Here is a 15,563-nt window from a genome sequence, read left to right as displayed (position 1 = left end):
AAATAGTAGAACTGATGGTGCTTACTGGAAGTCCATCGTAGAGCCTGATCATTGCTCTTCTATGAAAATTACATGCATTTTTATTTATTTTTATTATTTCCATGATAATGAAAAAAACTAAAACTATTTTAGTGTAAATACAGTCTTGCCTGAAAGTATTAACAACTTCACTATTGTATTTATTAATATCTGAGTAGTAAATAATGGAAAACGACTAGGAATGGCAGCAGAAATGCGTGTCTGCTTTTTCATTATTTTATAGCCTCAATGAAACCCAAAATAGGAAGCAAGTCCATTAGCTGTGAAAAGTGAGAGCCTCAGCCTTCACTGGATGTGTTTGTTTTAGGTAAGGCTATTGTGAGTGAATAAAAATTTTATTTGAGATACAATCTTGGGAATTCCTAATAGAAATATATATACATATATATATATATATATATATACAAATTTAAAATACTTGATCTTAAATGTAGAGTTAGGAATATTCGCTCAGACTCTATTCTCAAAATGGTAATCTTATTACTCAATGTGCATAGACTTGATATTAATATGGAAAGCACACATCTAGTTCAAAATGGAGAATACAGATTAGAAGGAACAAAAACCCATTTCAGAAAGAACTGGATGTTTACAGCAGACCCACTGGGGAATTTTGATTTTACAGTCAACAACCATGTATTTCTGTCTGTTTAGTTTTCCTTATATGATTACTCTTAAAGTATTCTTGCCATATGTCATTTGAATCCTTTGGGGACCTTTGAAAGAAGATGAGAAAACTACTTAAGCAAGCTTTGTAAATGTACGTGTCTGTCCATATGTATTAAAATATACAGATAGTCTTTATCTTATGCCATACTTAAATTTATTAAAAATAAATGAAATCTACTGAATTTTGTGGCAGCTAAAATGTGTCTTAACTAGCTGATATTCATTTAGCATTTGCTGATACGAACATGTTAGAGACCGAACTGAAAATTTTTTGTTAAAAGAATTAGAAATTTTTCTGAAGCTTTAGTGTGTCCAGCCTCCCAATTTAAAAAAAAAAAAGAATGTTATTCAAATTATTTTGAAATATATATACACATATGTATTTATAAAGATACGTACCTGTATATATCTGAGATCATGAAAAGTTTTTCCCCTCCCACTATAACCAAGATAATTGTGGTATTGAAGAAAAGATCATGCTAAAGCAAGATAGGATTGTGTAAAATGGTATGTAAAAATTATTATTATTTTGCAGCTTTTGAAGTACACAATGATCCCATCATGAGGCACTGGCTTACTTTTTTCCTAGGCTGCAGTATTAATGCTGGCAAACTGTACCAAACAATATCAATCAGGACTGGCATTTCTCTATGCAGAGATTTGGGGAAGATTTAGAAGACAGTTAAAGAAAGTTGTTTTTGCAATTGTTTTGCATTGCAAAACATAATGTTTTGCATTTTGAAAGAAGAGAGCCTCTGTGAGCCTTGCTTTTCCAAGGTCAGGGGTATAGATAGGATAGGATAGGGTAGGATAGGATAGGATAGGACAGGACAGGACAACAGACAAAAGAATTTAGCACTTAAAAAAAAATGGGAATTCTTTTTAAGCAATACCATGTATAAAAAATTCATATAAATCCAATCTACATAATTGCCAGTTGTTTGAATGAGAAGCTTCAGGTTTTTGAAAAACTATGTGAATTAGTGTTGTGACCTCTGTTTCTTTTTATAATTTAGTTGGTGACAGACCCTTGAAAGGACCACAAAGAACGGAAGGGATGCCTTAGTCTTGTCTGAGCAAGGATTTTCTGTAGAATTATTTATTCAAGTGCAAAGACTCAGATGTAGAAGGGTAAAAGTCAGAGACCTAGTTAAGCACTTAGCAGCGTATTGGTAGCATGCAATGAAGTGTGCTGCAGATACAGCTGTGAGGTGTGTGTAGCAAAATGGTCAAAAGGGGATTAACTCCATTTCTCCAAGAATTGTCTAGCCTTTAATCCAGCCTCCCCAAAACATATGGCAACCTGTGATTGTTGAAGCTGTTAGAGAATATGTTACTGATTAAGAATATATATCATCTCTGTACAGACTGCAGTCTCTGAGCCTATTCAGACCCTATTACTTAAATACTTCTCTAAAGGGGTTACAACTGTTGTGGAGAGGTTTGGTAAAGTGGGATATGCTACGCAATATTACCATTTTTATCCAACCCTTGAATCTGCATGTGAAGTGGATTCACCCCCTTTGCTCCAGCTTTGGAGAAGGATCTATCCTTTGTTGGCAGCAGGATGCTATAATCATAGACAAGCTTCCTTTTTTAATCAGCAGTCTCATTGGTGAGAGCTGTGCCAAAGCCTGCCTTTCTGTCAGCATCATCTGACTGAGTTTCAGCAACATATGCTAAATTAGGGACTTATCCTTTCTCGGATTGTGAACAATTAATATATTACTTCCTTCTGGTGAGACATTAATTGGGCTAAGTCATCATGAGGGCTGAGATCCTTATCTCCTTACATCTCAGAGCCTGAAGAATTTACAGTAGGTAAAAGTAAATGAAAATAAAACTTTACACCTCTTTATTGCATCTTATTCTTAACATTGTTCTATTTGTATAGTTTTGTGTTTACCAGTCAGCTATCATTGAGGTAGCAGACATCGAGGACTGGTAACAATACCTCCTGGCCATCTAAGATGCCGACTTTCACACTACTTAGTAACATCCAGCTGATATATCCAAGGGATGGCAGACAGCTGGGAGGTTGATATTGGAGGAAAGAGCAGTAGGCTCACATTCATCCCAAGCAATCCTGAGAGGAGGCTTTTCAGAGAGGAAAGTAAGTAAATAAACTGATTTCCCCATGAATTGTGCCTCAGGTTTCTTGGCTGATGTTGTAATGTGGTTATCTCGGATTATAAACTCAGCACAGTAGTTGATTGGATCTTAACATGCCGGTGTTCTTCAGGACTAAGTAACTGCAGTTTTAAACCAGCAGCAGTGATAAATTAGTTCTGTGGCACTACTGTACACATACTATACCAAGGCTACCTGCCTGCTTGCTATTGGTTCAGTGGAGGGGAAAGTGTGCATGTAAAGCTACGTAGAACCTATCAGAAAGAAAGAACTTGGTTGCTGTCAGAAGCACTGATGGCCATGTTTTGAGAGATTGTATTGTTACCATGCCTGCTTTCACCATCCTTATTATATGTGAATAATTCCACTCTTCCAGATTTCTCTTTTTCAGTTGTGGAATCTGGGAAATTCTTTTTTTCTCTTGAATGTCTTGATTGTTTGTTTTTCCCATTTTTCTTGTTTTAAGAGAGATTTACAACATGAAGAGGTGGGACATTGTTTACTATGGAAAAAATCAGGCCTGGTTTATGCGTCTCATTCAGAGTAAAACAACCATCAGTTTGGATTCAAGAAGAAATTAATATGGATTTGGTGTTCATTTTTGTTTTGCTTTTCCTTCCAAGACTCTCTTCTCAGACTCATCTGAGCATTTTCTTACAATAACTTGCTTATTTTTGTTTTAACTTGCAACATTGATACTACCTCCTGCTTTTTTTATAATGCATCTTGATTTGTAGCTATTTAAGTCCTTCATTTTTATCATAAGATCTTATTTTATGCTTTTTGGAAGTGTTTTATAGCTTGAAATGTGTAGAATGAAGGCTCTGCGGGTGTTCATAGACTATCATTCTATTACAGAACTGATTGTAGTTTCAGAACACTGAACCTAGTAATGACAATATCTACTGCTCAAGGTAATAGGCATGAACTCACATCTCTGGCTCCTGGCTCATCACTTCCCCCTGGAAAAGAGAAATTCCAGTCAAGGAAGAGCAGCAGCAAAGAACTGCGCGTAGCAGAATAATAGTTGTATCTGAAGAGTTCCTGCTGACAAAGCTGTGTGAAAGTGGATGGAGAGTGGAAAGCCTTGCTTACATTCTTTCCTTCAGAGGTGTGCCAAGTAATAGGTCCTTTGCATTCTTCAGAGGAAAAGGTGAAGGGAAGACTGCTGTGTTTCCTGAGTTACTGTGAAAGAAAAGCAGCTTAATAGAAATGTTTGAATGTAAACCTGACAATAAGTCTAAGAATCTGAATTTTGGACATCACATTTGTAGGTTCCATTTACTTCTAGTACAAAAGCAAAGTAGCCTGAACTGGTCTACCTTAGTAATGCATATAATTTATGTGCCTGAAATCCTTCATCTAGAACACTTGTGCTGTATGGAATTCTTTCAAGCACTTTGAGTGTTGCAAACCCCAGGTTCATGTGGAGGAATTGTTTTAGCATAGTGTTTTACCCTAGGCAGCTTCACCCATAGGGACTCTTTCTGTTATATGATGAGGTATTGTAAATGGGAAGAAGCTTTAAAGAACTTTGTTTGAGTTATGGCAGACCAGATCCTGTGTAAATGAATGAAGAAATCTGACAGTTGTGTGGTACTGGGCAGATATACGGCCTTAATAAAGCGCTTGAATTTCTTTCAGAAAAATCACTCTTCCCTGGCTCCTCTTTCGTCTTCTCTGTGCGTCTTCTGTCATTATGGGACTTCTCTTTCTGAGACAGCATCAGTAAAACCAGTGTGCACATTTTTTTTTCAGTTGTTATTTATTTCAGTAACTGAGTAACTGGATGCCAAACATGTGGTAAACTAACTACCTAACTGCACCAGTTCGTTCAGATCTTGTATGTTTCTACCTGTAAGATTATGTGGTGGCTCCTCCGGATCAGAAGATCCTAACTAGCTTCTAGGTAAAGGTTGTAACTTAAGACTTAAAACGCATGCTAGGAAAAGTTTCCTCACTTTTGACTTTATGGTGAATAAGACTCAAAAAAATAATATTATTTGTCCTTGAGCACAGATGTGATATTGGACTAAAAATCATCTGTCACCTATACTTGCAGTGGCAGCAACAGCTCCCAGCTTCTGCCTCCTATGTGTAACATCAATCATATGTGTCAGTCATCTGCATCACAAAGTCTGTAAGATGATGATGGTTTTTAGAAGGGGAGACACATAATTGCATGACGCCTCAAAATAAGAATATTTTAATCAGATGGGAGAAAGCACTAATGTCCTCAGATCTAGCTTATACGATATCAGTACCACATACATCACTCTTGTCTGGGTGTTGTAACCAAACTCATCCAGAAATGAAAGCAGTATGTTAGTGTTTTACGCCTTCTGAATAAGGGCCTTCATGGACATCTTTCCTGTTGCCAAGAAGGTAGAAGATCCATTCATGAAAGGTTCCCAAACAGTCTTCCCTTTACTCAGTTCCTTTTCAGCTTCTCTACTCTGGAAGTGTTCCTGGGGCACTTAACTACTTTTTCAACAATTTTTTCCTTGGCTAAAAAAAAAATACTAATATATTGAAATCTGTTAGGTAGCTGAGCACCTTCAAATTGAGGAAAGGAATTCTTACTCTGAATAATTGATTAGAAGACCACAAGTCACTGAATCCCGGTAATCAGCAGATACTGTGATGTAGAATAAAGCTCAGCATTCTCTGGTGTAGCACATCTACACTCTTAAAGACAGGTCTAACCACTGCAATACTTGAGCATATCTCCGTTCTATTTTCCAGAAAGTGTTTCATGTTCACAGCAATTAATAAATAATATATTTTTAAAAATAGAATACGTAGAGGAAAGTATTAAAAGCTATTTTTAAGACAAATTTTGTGAGTTGTTTTATTTTTCTGACATTCAATAGGCTCCATGAAAAGAAACAAAAAATAATGTTGGAAGGTTGATTGAAGTTGCAGTCAGAGGTGTATCCTCAGTTCCATTTCATCACTATTATTGCCCTAAAAATTTCAGAATTAAATTCTTGGGAATTCTGTGGAAAATGTCTCCATTATGATCCCATGGAAATCAGTGGTGAAATGCTAATCTACTATAACTAAAATATACCCAGTTCAAAAATTTAAATAATGGCATGCTGATCTGAAGAAGGAAATACAGATAAAACTGAGAAGGAAACAATTTTGCGACCTCATTTTTTGTATTCTTTTTTCCCCCGAGTATTTGGATCAGGGAAAAGGAGATTTGAAAAAAAAAAATCTTTCAAACTATATCATTCATTTTATGTTCTCTTTAAACTGAGGTGGTTTAAAAAAAAAAAAAAAAAAAGAATGTAAGTAGGCCAGTTGCATTTCTCCTACCTGAACTGGGTTTCCCACTGTTGAGGGAGGAGGAAAAAAAAAAAAAAAAAGGATGCCAGGGCTTGCTGTTACATATGCATTCTGCCTAGCTGGCAGAAGGGCATCTTTCCTCCGTCATTTCAGGCCCATTTCTCAATGAAGTTGGGGGACACTGGGCAGCATTGTCAAATTTTGCTTTTGGCATGCTCCCAGCAGCATCCTCTTCCCTCGTTTTTTCACAATTTGTAAAATATACTAAGACATATTTCAGCCAAATAGATTCTCGGCCATAGCAAGATGTTGGTATATAGTCCTTGGCTCAGGAGGACTGTCTTCCTCTGAACCTGGTGTGTACCTGAAAACTGTTTTGTGACTTTAATTGTAATTTAAATGGCAGCACTGAATTCTGCTATCACTACACAGAAAATTTACAATGGAGCTAGTTGAAGTTTGAGCTATAGGCTTGAGATACTGCTGCTCCCAATCACTCAACTAATCCCGGTGAATTACTAATCTATTGAACTATTGTTGTCAAGAAGTTCACTGGTGCGAGGAATCAAGTTACCATTTAACATAAATACAGAAATAGTCTAGAGTCTATAGGGTAGGATGTAGAGTCTGTGGCCCCTAGAGTCCAGACCTTCCCCACTAGCCCATGAAGAGCCTCTTTGTGCCTTTTGGGAGACCCATAAATCTGGAATTATTTTCTGCGGAGTGATGCAATTTTAGGAGGAGTGTGGAGGGAACACCTCCCACAAGTACCTCACAGTCTCTTTGAAGATAAATGCGGGTTAAAACATCCTCATACAAAGAGGGAATTAATGCCAGATGTCATACATCCAGGATCTGTGTTTTGACCACTAGCTATTTTATAATATATAAAAAATGGTGTCTTCTTTAAGAGGAAGAGTAGTAGTGTGTGGGACTGTAGTTGCTGTATCCCAAGGGGCATAGTGATACCTTTCTGCAGCACAAGTGTTGCACTTTTCATCAGAAAAACAAAAGCGTAGCATTTAACCATTAGCTTCTCTCAGATCTTCAGTTTTACACGTACAAAGATAGATCTTATGGTTGTTCACACATACCAATGACACAAGAACCGTGGAACCTGCTTCCATCTCCTACAGCCACTACTACACTTTGGCCTAAACACGTTATGCGAATGATTTGTTTTCTCCCCTTTCATCTGTATATCACACTTGTTGGAACTTCCCAGTTCTCCAGAGAATCAAGTAATTATCATATTTTCCTGTATTTTCCAGAATTTCTGCATGAAATGGTGCAACATGAACAAGGTGTTTGGCATTTAAATGAATACACTTTCTCACCCAAAACCTTGGTATTATTTGAAGGTCAGATCTAAATGAAAAAGGTAAATGCATATCAAAAAGACTCTAGTAAGTCAGAGGATCCTTCTGAACCTTTATATTTTTAAAATACTTAATGTCCAAACTCCTGCCAAGACAAAGTCTTCTTGGACTTCTACCTCTGCTTATGCGGCTGATGGGTAGGAGCTGGTACACTGGGTTCTGTGACTGTGATGTCTTTAATATCAGGTATCAACTCAGGTTAAAAAAGAATTGTGCTTCTAAATGTTAATAGAAAATGGGCATATCAGTTTATCTGTCTGTTAATTAGGTACCTATATACAAACTGCCTGATGCAAGGTGCCCTTTAATCAGGTTACCTAAACACCAGGCTTTTCCTAAATTAACCTTTACAATTGTGAGAGATAGTTACAGGTTGTTAATTGCTAATCTTTCTTCCTTTCTTCCTTTCTTCTTCTTCTTATTGTTGTTATTATTATATTATTGTTATTTAAGGAACAGACAATATGCCCCATTGCAATTTTGTATGCATGCCTGGGGAGGAGGAAAAAAAAAAAAGTAGATGACATAAATCGCATGCGTAATCTCAGGAGACAATCATTTTAAATCTTAATTGGCTGCCTTTTAAATATCATTTAAGGTCTCGTTTTCCCAGCCTCTCTCTCTCTAGTTAAGAAGGTGTTGTGTCAAAGTCTATTACCTTGCTGGACGTCTCGCCTCTAAGTTAAAAAAAAAAAATAGAACCATCAGCAGAGGTTTGAGAGGTCGATAAAGCTTTTAGATTTGGAGATGTTTTCAGGGAGCCCATTTCCTGCGGCTAAGAGTTGTTAATGGAGCTTAAGGAATTATCTTATGACTCGGGCTGGGAGAGCCGTATATTTCTTCGCTCCTGTTCCCTTGTCGAGGCTGAATATGCTGCTGTCAAACTCGCTTAATGAAAAGTAACGCGTCGCTGATTACAGTTTTATTTGGGCTCTATGTAAAAAGCACTGTTAATTTAGCATCCCCTCCTTTGTGTGTTTGAATTTGCCATGGCTGAATGATTTAGAGTCTCTCAGTTTCAAGCCGTTTCTCTATGATTTTTTTTCCTTTCTCCCCTCTTCCTTTCTCATTCTCCCTTTATATTCCTGTTTTGCACAGCCATGCGAGCTGTGTAGCTCTTCCTTTCAGCCCCGTAGCCTCCTCTAGGCTGTCGAACCTGATGTTTGACTTGTGTTATTATTGAATCAAATGGCAAAATTATTTTTTCACATTCTTTTGTTCATACATTAAAAAAGTAATCTCTTGAAAGATCACTGTATTTGACTGCTGATCTATAGGCAAGGTTCTTGTACCAAAGCAAGAAACTACCCTCTCTCCCCCATAATTTATACAGCCTCATCTCCGTATAGATAATGTTTTGGCACACAGGCGCGCGCTCACACATGCATATCTAGAGGATTTAATATAGAGCTAGTCCTGTAGTCCATTGGGATCTGGGTTTAAGACACGAACTTGCTAAAACTTACTTTATAATGATATAAAATAAAAAAGTGAAGACTTGGTCCCATATTGTTACAGCTTGTGATATTTCAGTGTGTCTGTATTTTACCCACTTTAAATTCGGGGGCAGGGGAACGGAATGAGAGCGGGGGGTGGGGGCGGGTGTCCTCCCAAGTCACCGTGAGAGCCGGTGCCGTGAGCGGGGGCTGGGAGCTGCGGGCGGCTTCAACGCCCTCCCCCGGGCGGCGTGGAGGGGCTCGGGACTCCCCTCCGCTCGGGGCACCTCGGGTTCTTGGGCTCCTCGGCAGACGTGGCCTCTCCTTGCAGCCGGGGAGGGCTGTCCGTACCTGTGCGGGGGTCCATCCCTGCCAGCCCGGGATGCCGCTTCCGAGGCCCTGCTCCCTGCCCCGCGCCTCTCCCTGCGGGATTTGTCTCCCCAGGGCTCCCCCGCGTGCACACACGCGCATTCAGCTATTACTGTACTGGGGACAAAAACGAAGCCCCCTTCCACCGCACAGAGCCTGGGTTACATGGAGATTGAAACCCTCAAGAAAACCTGATGTAAGCCCAACCTTTCCTTGCACACACTACACGCGCACAGAATTCCCCGCATTTATTTGCCCTTAAACTACCACCACATCAGGCAGCTGCTTCCCCCCTCTATCCCCTATCTTTCGTGCCTCCACCAATGGTTTGAGGGTAGCCCAAACCCTCGCCTTTCCTCCCTTGCCACTTCCTCACCTCTTTCCTCCCCACCTCCTTAGTTTGGACGAAGATAATTCGCTTTGTTTAAAGGGTTTCAGAGGCAAAGCTCACCGGCCGCCCCGGCTGCATTAAAATTCCTGCCGGCCCAGCCTTTAGCTGAGATCGCGGCTCCCCGGAGACTCCACTTTCGCTATTACTGTCAAGTACCCTTGACTCTTTATTTTTGCCCTTTTATCTATTACAACTAATTCGAGTTCTTTTGCCCTTTTCAGTTTAAGACGTGGCTTTCTGTAAAGCCTCCCCCTGCCACCGAGCTCTCCGGGTGCAGAGCCTTTAGAAATTGAGGGGTTTACTGTCAAAATGAAAATTTCACTTCAAATTATCTTGGCTGATGCACGTTTTCCAGGCCGGGGGCTCCTGTCTGAGCCTTTTGACAGCCAGATCAGCAGAGGGGTTCAGTGATCTCGATAATATCATCCAAGAGAGCGAAAGTCAATACAATGACAGGGAATATGACTGGATACAATCCAATTACGGCTGCTCGCGGAGAGGGGAAGGGCTTGATCTGATCTCCACACCCGGATTCCTATGTGCGGTCCTTGCACTAACAGGTCTCGCTAGAAACTTTGCAGACTGGAGTATGTTATATTTCAGTTGAGCACTCTCTCCGTTGCATTTGTCGTTGCCTATATATATATATCGTCCGTGGGTGTATTTTTATTTATTTATTTATGGAGGGGCTGCTGGAGAACTGGACTGGGGCCGAGGTCGGCGAGGAGGAAAGAAAGGCTCTTCTTGCCCTGTGGCAGCTCGGTCCCAGCAGCGCCAAGCTCTGCAGCGCCGGCGTTTAGGCCAGACGCGGTCTCTGCTGCTGCCTCGCAGCTCTTCTTCCAGCAGTTCTTCTGTCCTGGTACAGAGAACTGGAAAGTTTCTTCCCATTCCGAGGAAATAAGGAAAATCTTTTAAACGCTTGTTATCTAAAAGGTAAATTGGCTGCGAGTGCTCCTGATTCACACTGCGAGAGCACTCTCTCTCCTCTCTTCTCTCTCTCTTTCTTGGCTGCACTCTATTTAATGTCAAAACGGTAAAGCATCTGTCCTGAAGTGCTGAAATATTCATGGAGGATCAGCGATTCTCCGTACCGGCAGAGGAGCTGGGAGCTAAAACGGTTGTTTAAAAGATCAGATTTTCCATGTGAATCAATTGCTCGGCGCGCGGGGGGGAGCCGCTCTTTGGGGGCAGCCCCCGGCGGCGGCTCCCCGGGCCCTCCGCTGCCGCCGGCGCTCGGGCGCTCCCGCTCCCCGGCAGCTCCCGCCGGGACGCGCTGCGGCCGCAGCCGCTTCGCGCCCCGCGCTCCGCTCGCCTCCAGCCCTCCGCCGCTGTTTCACAGGGCGCAGAGCTCCGTCTATTTCCCTCTCCCTTCCGTCCCCCTTTCCACGGGCAACAACTGTCGGACTTTCACAAAGGCAGCGATAACCCTGCGCTGTCCCAGGCGCCGCGGGCGCTCTCAGCACAGCGGAGCACAACGCGGGGACCCTGCTGCAGCCGTGGCCGCCTTCCCCGCTCCGGCAGCCTCTTGGCAGCCCGTCGGGTGGCCACGGCAGCTTCGCTTGGGCTTTTCTGAAACCTTAAAATACGCTGGTTGCGCAATGCAAAACGCCACCACCGCTGTTACCTCTGAAACAGACAATTTATTGGAGTGAACATACCCTTTAACATATCTCTGTCAAGATAAATTTGTGCAGTAGGTGTAAACTTAGTAGAAGTGCTTTTTGTGAATTATATGCTAACAAGGAAATTAGAAGGAAAAACTTTCGAAAAGTCTTTATAACTAATGTTGGCATGCCTTAACTTAAATCTGAATTAAAATTTCTCGTTTGTAAACTTTTGGATGTAAACTTTTTTAAAGTAGGTCTACACTATAGTACGTGCTTTTGGACATGGAATTAAATAACTTTCACGACATTGATCCCTTAAAGTCGCAGCCAGGAGAAATTCTTCAGAACAGCAATGCGTAAAGTCTGTCCGTGAAACCGAGCAAACTGAAATTTAAATCCTTGTCTATGTTGCTTAAAAAGAAAAAAAAAGTTTTATATTTAAATTTAAACTCTCGCCAGTCTCTTTTCAGTGTAGCTGACTCTTCAAGAAAGTTCTTTTGCCCTCGGTGGGCTGTTAGGAACAAAACATTTTGCTTCCTGATTTGGGAAATGCGATAAATTCTTTGTTGGAGTCCTGGTGGGCTAAGTTTGAGAGCTGCCCCTTGAGCACGTTGGCGCCGTTACCCACCGAGCGTCCCAAGGCTCCCGTTTCCAGGATGGCCCCTTTGGTGGTGGCCCAGGAAACGGTGGTGTTGCCCAAGGCTTGGTTCAAAGTACTGTGCCGGAAGAGGGGGTCGTGAAACACCCCGTCCACCCAGTTCCTGAGGCTGGTGACCGGCGAGTCCTGGTGCCGGTCGATGACACCGAGCGGGGCGGAGACGGCGACGGCGGGGGCTGCCCCTTGGCGCTTGAGCATGCAGGAGGGGTACTCGGCTTGGTTGAGGGAGGTGGCGGTGTGCGCCAGGGACCAGATCCGCGGTTTGGCCTCCAGCAGCTGCTGCCCCGGCTGGAAGCACATCTTGGCCTCGCAGGCCCGCGGCCGGGCGCCCAGCAGGTCCGGCTCGCAGCCCTCCGCTGCCTTGAGGCAGCTCTTGGCGCGCTCGCCGTCGGGCTCCAGGGCGGGCGGCAGCGGCGCCTTCCCGGGGGGCTCCCGGCGGGGCGCGGGGCCGCCGGTCGGGGCGCTCCGCAGCTGCGGGCCGCCCCCGCCCGGGAGCTGCGGCGCGAAGGGCGCCTTCAGCTCGCACTCGGAGCTCTCCGACTCCAGCGCCTCCAGCTCCTCCAGGTCGCTGAGCTCCAGCTCCTTCTCCTCCTTGCCCGTAGGCTCTGCGGGGGAGAGGGACAGCAAACACAAGACACGCGGTCACCGAGAGCGCCGCGCTGCCCCTCCGCCCGGCCCGGCCCGGCCCCACCGCCCCCTCGCTAGGTGCCTGGGTTTGACAGAGTACCCTCGGCTTTCTCGCTCTTCAGCGTGTCTTCCTGCGAGCCTTCCTCCTCCTCCTCCTCCTCGTCCTCGTAGGGCCGCTTTTCGTCCGAGCACTTGTTCCGTGGCGGCCACGTCATCTTGTTCTCCTTCTTGAGGCGCCGGCGGGCGTTGGCGAACCAGGTGGAGACCTGGGTGAGGGTCATCTTGGTGATGATGGCCAGCATGATCTTCTCGCCCTTGGTGGGGTAGGGGTTCTTGCGGTGCTCCTGCAGCCAGGCCTTGAGGGTGCTGGTCGTCTCCCGGGTGGCGTTTTTCCGCCGCGTGCCGCCGTCCATCGTGCCGTACCTGAGGGCACCGCGAGCACCTGCTGCGTGACACGGCCACGGGCCCAAGGGCGCCCCGCGGAGGGGCCGAGGGCTGCCCGCATCCCGACACCAGGCGCTCAGCGGCACTTCCCATGCGGACCCAGCGAGGCGGGGCAGGGGGGACACACACAGGGGCAAGGGCAGCTCAGCTTCTGGGGCGAACCTGGCCCCAGAAACCAGGCCGGGGAGGAAGCAGGGGCAGAGGGCTCGCTTAGCAAGCAGCAGCGTTGGGCAATGCAAATTCCCACTGTGGACTGGCATTCGTGTCAGAAAAAAAAAAAAAAAAGAAAGAAAAGACAGTGGAGAAGGCGCCTGTCTGTACCCATGACAAACTCTATCCCAGCGCATCGGGGAGCAGGAAAACCCCGATTCAAAGAAATACTTTTCCTCTTACTCCTTTGCTTAGTAAACTCTCCTACCCTTTTGTTCGTGAAATGGCAACGCAGACGACGCTGGGCTGCGCCTGAATATTTAATGCGCATCCTCCAGGAAAGGTCACCGGCGCCCAACGGGCCTCAGGAGGGGGACCGGAGTGAGCGGATCTGCGCTGCTTTAGGCCTAGCAGACGCACCGCAGCCATCACCCCGACCGCGCGCGGCGAAAGCTCCTCGGGGCTCGCGGCGAGGGGACCTCACCTGTCGTACTGGTACTGGCCCAGCGTGTGCTCGTACGGGTAGTAGGCCGCGGCCGGGGCGATGCCCGCATGCGCAGAGCCGCTCCCCTCCTTGGCCTCGAAGCTGTTCTGCAAGAGGGACCCGCCGCGCCCTGAGCCGCGCCGCTCCGCCGCGTGGCGTCACCGCCCGCCGCGTGACGTCACCGCCCCCGCCGTGACGTCAGACCGCCGCGGCCGGGCCGAGGGGAAGGAGCGTGGCTCAGAGGCAGCGGGAGAGGAGGGAGTTGGGTGCGATGCCTCGCGGCAGCCCCTCGGCGGCCGGCGACGTCAGTTAACCCGCACCGTCGGGATACCGCCCCCCTCCCGCCGGATAAAGCCCGAGGGGAAGGGCGCCTGGAGCGCCGCCAAGCCCGGGACGCGCCGCTGCGGGCCCTGCACGCGTCTCGGCCCCTCGCGCCGCGTCGCGGCGGCGCCGGGCGCGGGTGCTCCCCAGCCGCGGCAGGGAACGAGCGGCCGCCCCGGGCCCTGCCCGCCGCCCGCGCGCGGCCCGGCGCCTCTCACCAAGGAGTAGAAGGCAGAGGCCTCGGTGCCGTAGGTGACGTAGTTGCCGTATCCCTGCGCGCCGGGGTAGGGGCTGCCGTAGACGCCCAGGGCGGCGGCGGAGTTGAGCTCGTGGCGGGCGCTGGCCAGCAGCCGGCTCTCGTACACCGGGCAGTAGACGGGCGCCTGCGCCGGGGCGGCGGCCCCCGCGTCGGCCAGCGGGCGCCCGCCGGACTCGCAGCACGTCGTGAGGGAGTTGGTGGCCATGAGGAACTGCGGGCGACACGGCGCTCAGCTCAGCGGGGGCGCGGGGACCCCGCCACCACCGCCATCGCGCCATCGCGCCTTGCTCTTAGAAACTAACTTTTTTTTTTTTTTTTTTTTTTTTTCCCCGCGTATGTTCTGACGAGGTTGGATCGACACTGTTTTCCTCCCCTTGCAGCACAATGCTTCCCATCTGCGTTTTTAATCTTTTTTTTTTCTAAATCACTCATGCATATTTATTTTGACTGCGGGTTTGTAACAGCCATACGTGCATCTGTTATTAACCTCCCGTTTAAATACAGCCCATTGTGCTTCTGCAGTTAAGACCTTAGCACTTTCCTGTTTAATTGGGTAAACAGTAAGTTTAATCGGAAAAGAGAAAAGACTGCTCGGAGGGAGAGAGCTGGTGGGGGCTGGGGAATCCCTTACTCCCCTTCTCACCTTCCTCGCCGCTGTCGTCCTCTCCCACCCATCATTATCACCCAAAACCCCCTAAATCCCGAGCGTTCCTTCCCGTTTAAAAAGACGTGCACGAGATATAACTTAAGCACCTTACAGACATGCTGAGTGAGGACCGATTTCACGCTTTCACATGCTAGAAAGGGTCGCTACAGCTTTTAGCGCTGAACGGAAGTGATCAATAATGACTGAAAATCAATCAATGAACGTTTGTAGACAAAAAGTCTTACCTGGGGTGCAGAGGAGTAAGGGTAGCCAAACTGAGGATATGACATGGTACAGAGGCTCCCAGTTATCTAGAAACAAGGCGAGACGTCTGATCGGCACGCTATTGCAGTCTTGCTCTGCTCTATTGTACCAATTGATTGGTAACCACAGGTCCCTAGATGCTTATAGGACGAAGCAGAAAATCACATTTATTTTTTTTTACATGAATTCCTAAACTTTTTTTTTTTTTAAACCAGGGAGGGGAAAAAGATATATAGTGATTTTAGCACATTCCCCTCTACAGCTAGGAAACAGAAAGAATTGTTACATGTGGGCTCTGAGACTGGCAAATATAATGGCAGAAATACATATTTTGCACCCCGAAAAAAAAAAGGAAGGGGGGGAGGGCAGGGGTAGTTCAAATACATCAAGTCAGAA

The 15,563-nt window shown here is 45.8% G+C and overlaps 1 protein-coding gene across 1 annotated transcript; it reads right to left on the bottom strand.

Annotated features, from left to right (window-relative positions):
• Window positions 1-11,555: 11,555 nt before the first annotated feature.
• Window positions 11,556-15,242, bottom strand: IRX4 (iroquois homeobox 4). The gene is made up of 5 exons (XM_088531356.1): window positions 15,149-15,242; window positions 14,217-14,468; window positions 13,678-13,784; window positions 12,700-13,022; window positions 11,556-12,577 (listed from the first exon to the last, which is right to left on the bottom strand). The coding sequence occupies exons 1-5, from the start codon at window positions 15,191-15,193 to the stop codon at window positions 11,829-11,831; spliced, it is 1,476 nt and encodes a 491-aa protein (XP_088387482.1). The 5' UTR covers window positions 15,194-15,242; the 3' UTR covers window positions 11,556-11,828.
• Between the last annotated feature and the right edge of the window lie 321 nt (window positions 15,243-15,563).

Source organism: Tinamus guttatus, unplaced genomic scaffold (assembly GCF_059628265.1).
Source record: "Tinamus guttatus ecotype Peru unplaced genomic scaffold, ASM5962826v1 Tinamus_guttatus_pri_ptg000409l, whole genome shotgun sequence".
In the NCBI taxonomy this organism is placed as follows: Eukaryota; Metazoa; Chordata; class Aves; order Tinamiformes; family Tinamidae; genus Tinamus; species Tinamus guttatus.
This window is presented reverse-complemented; position numbering and strand designations above follow the sequence as displayed.

Excerpts from the sequence above, each read along its gene's own strand:
- IRX4 (XM_088531356.1), bottom strand. The coding sequence starts at position 15,193 with ATGTCATATCCTCAGTTTGGCTACCCTTACTCCTCTGCACCCCAG. Across the intron at positions 14,469-15,148 it reads CTTACTCCTCTGCACCCCAG|TTCCTCATGGCCACCAACTC; the intron begins GTAAGACTTTTT and ends TGTCGCCCGCAG. Across the intron at positions 12,578-12,699 it reads GAAGAGCGAGAAAGCCGAGG|AGCCTACGGGCAAGGAGGAG; the intron begins GTACTCTGTCAA and ends TCTCCCCCGCAG.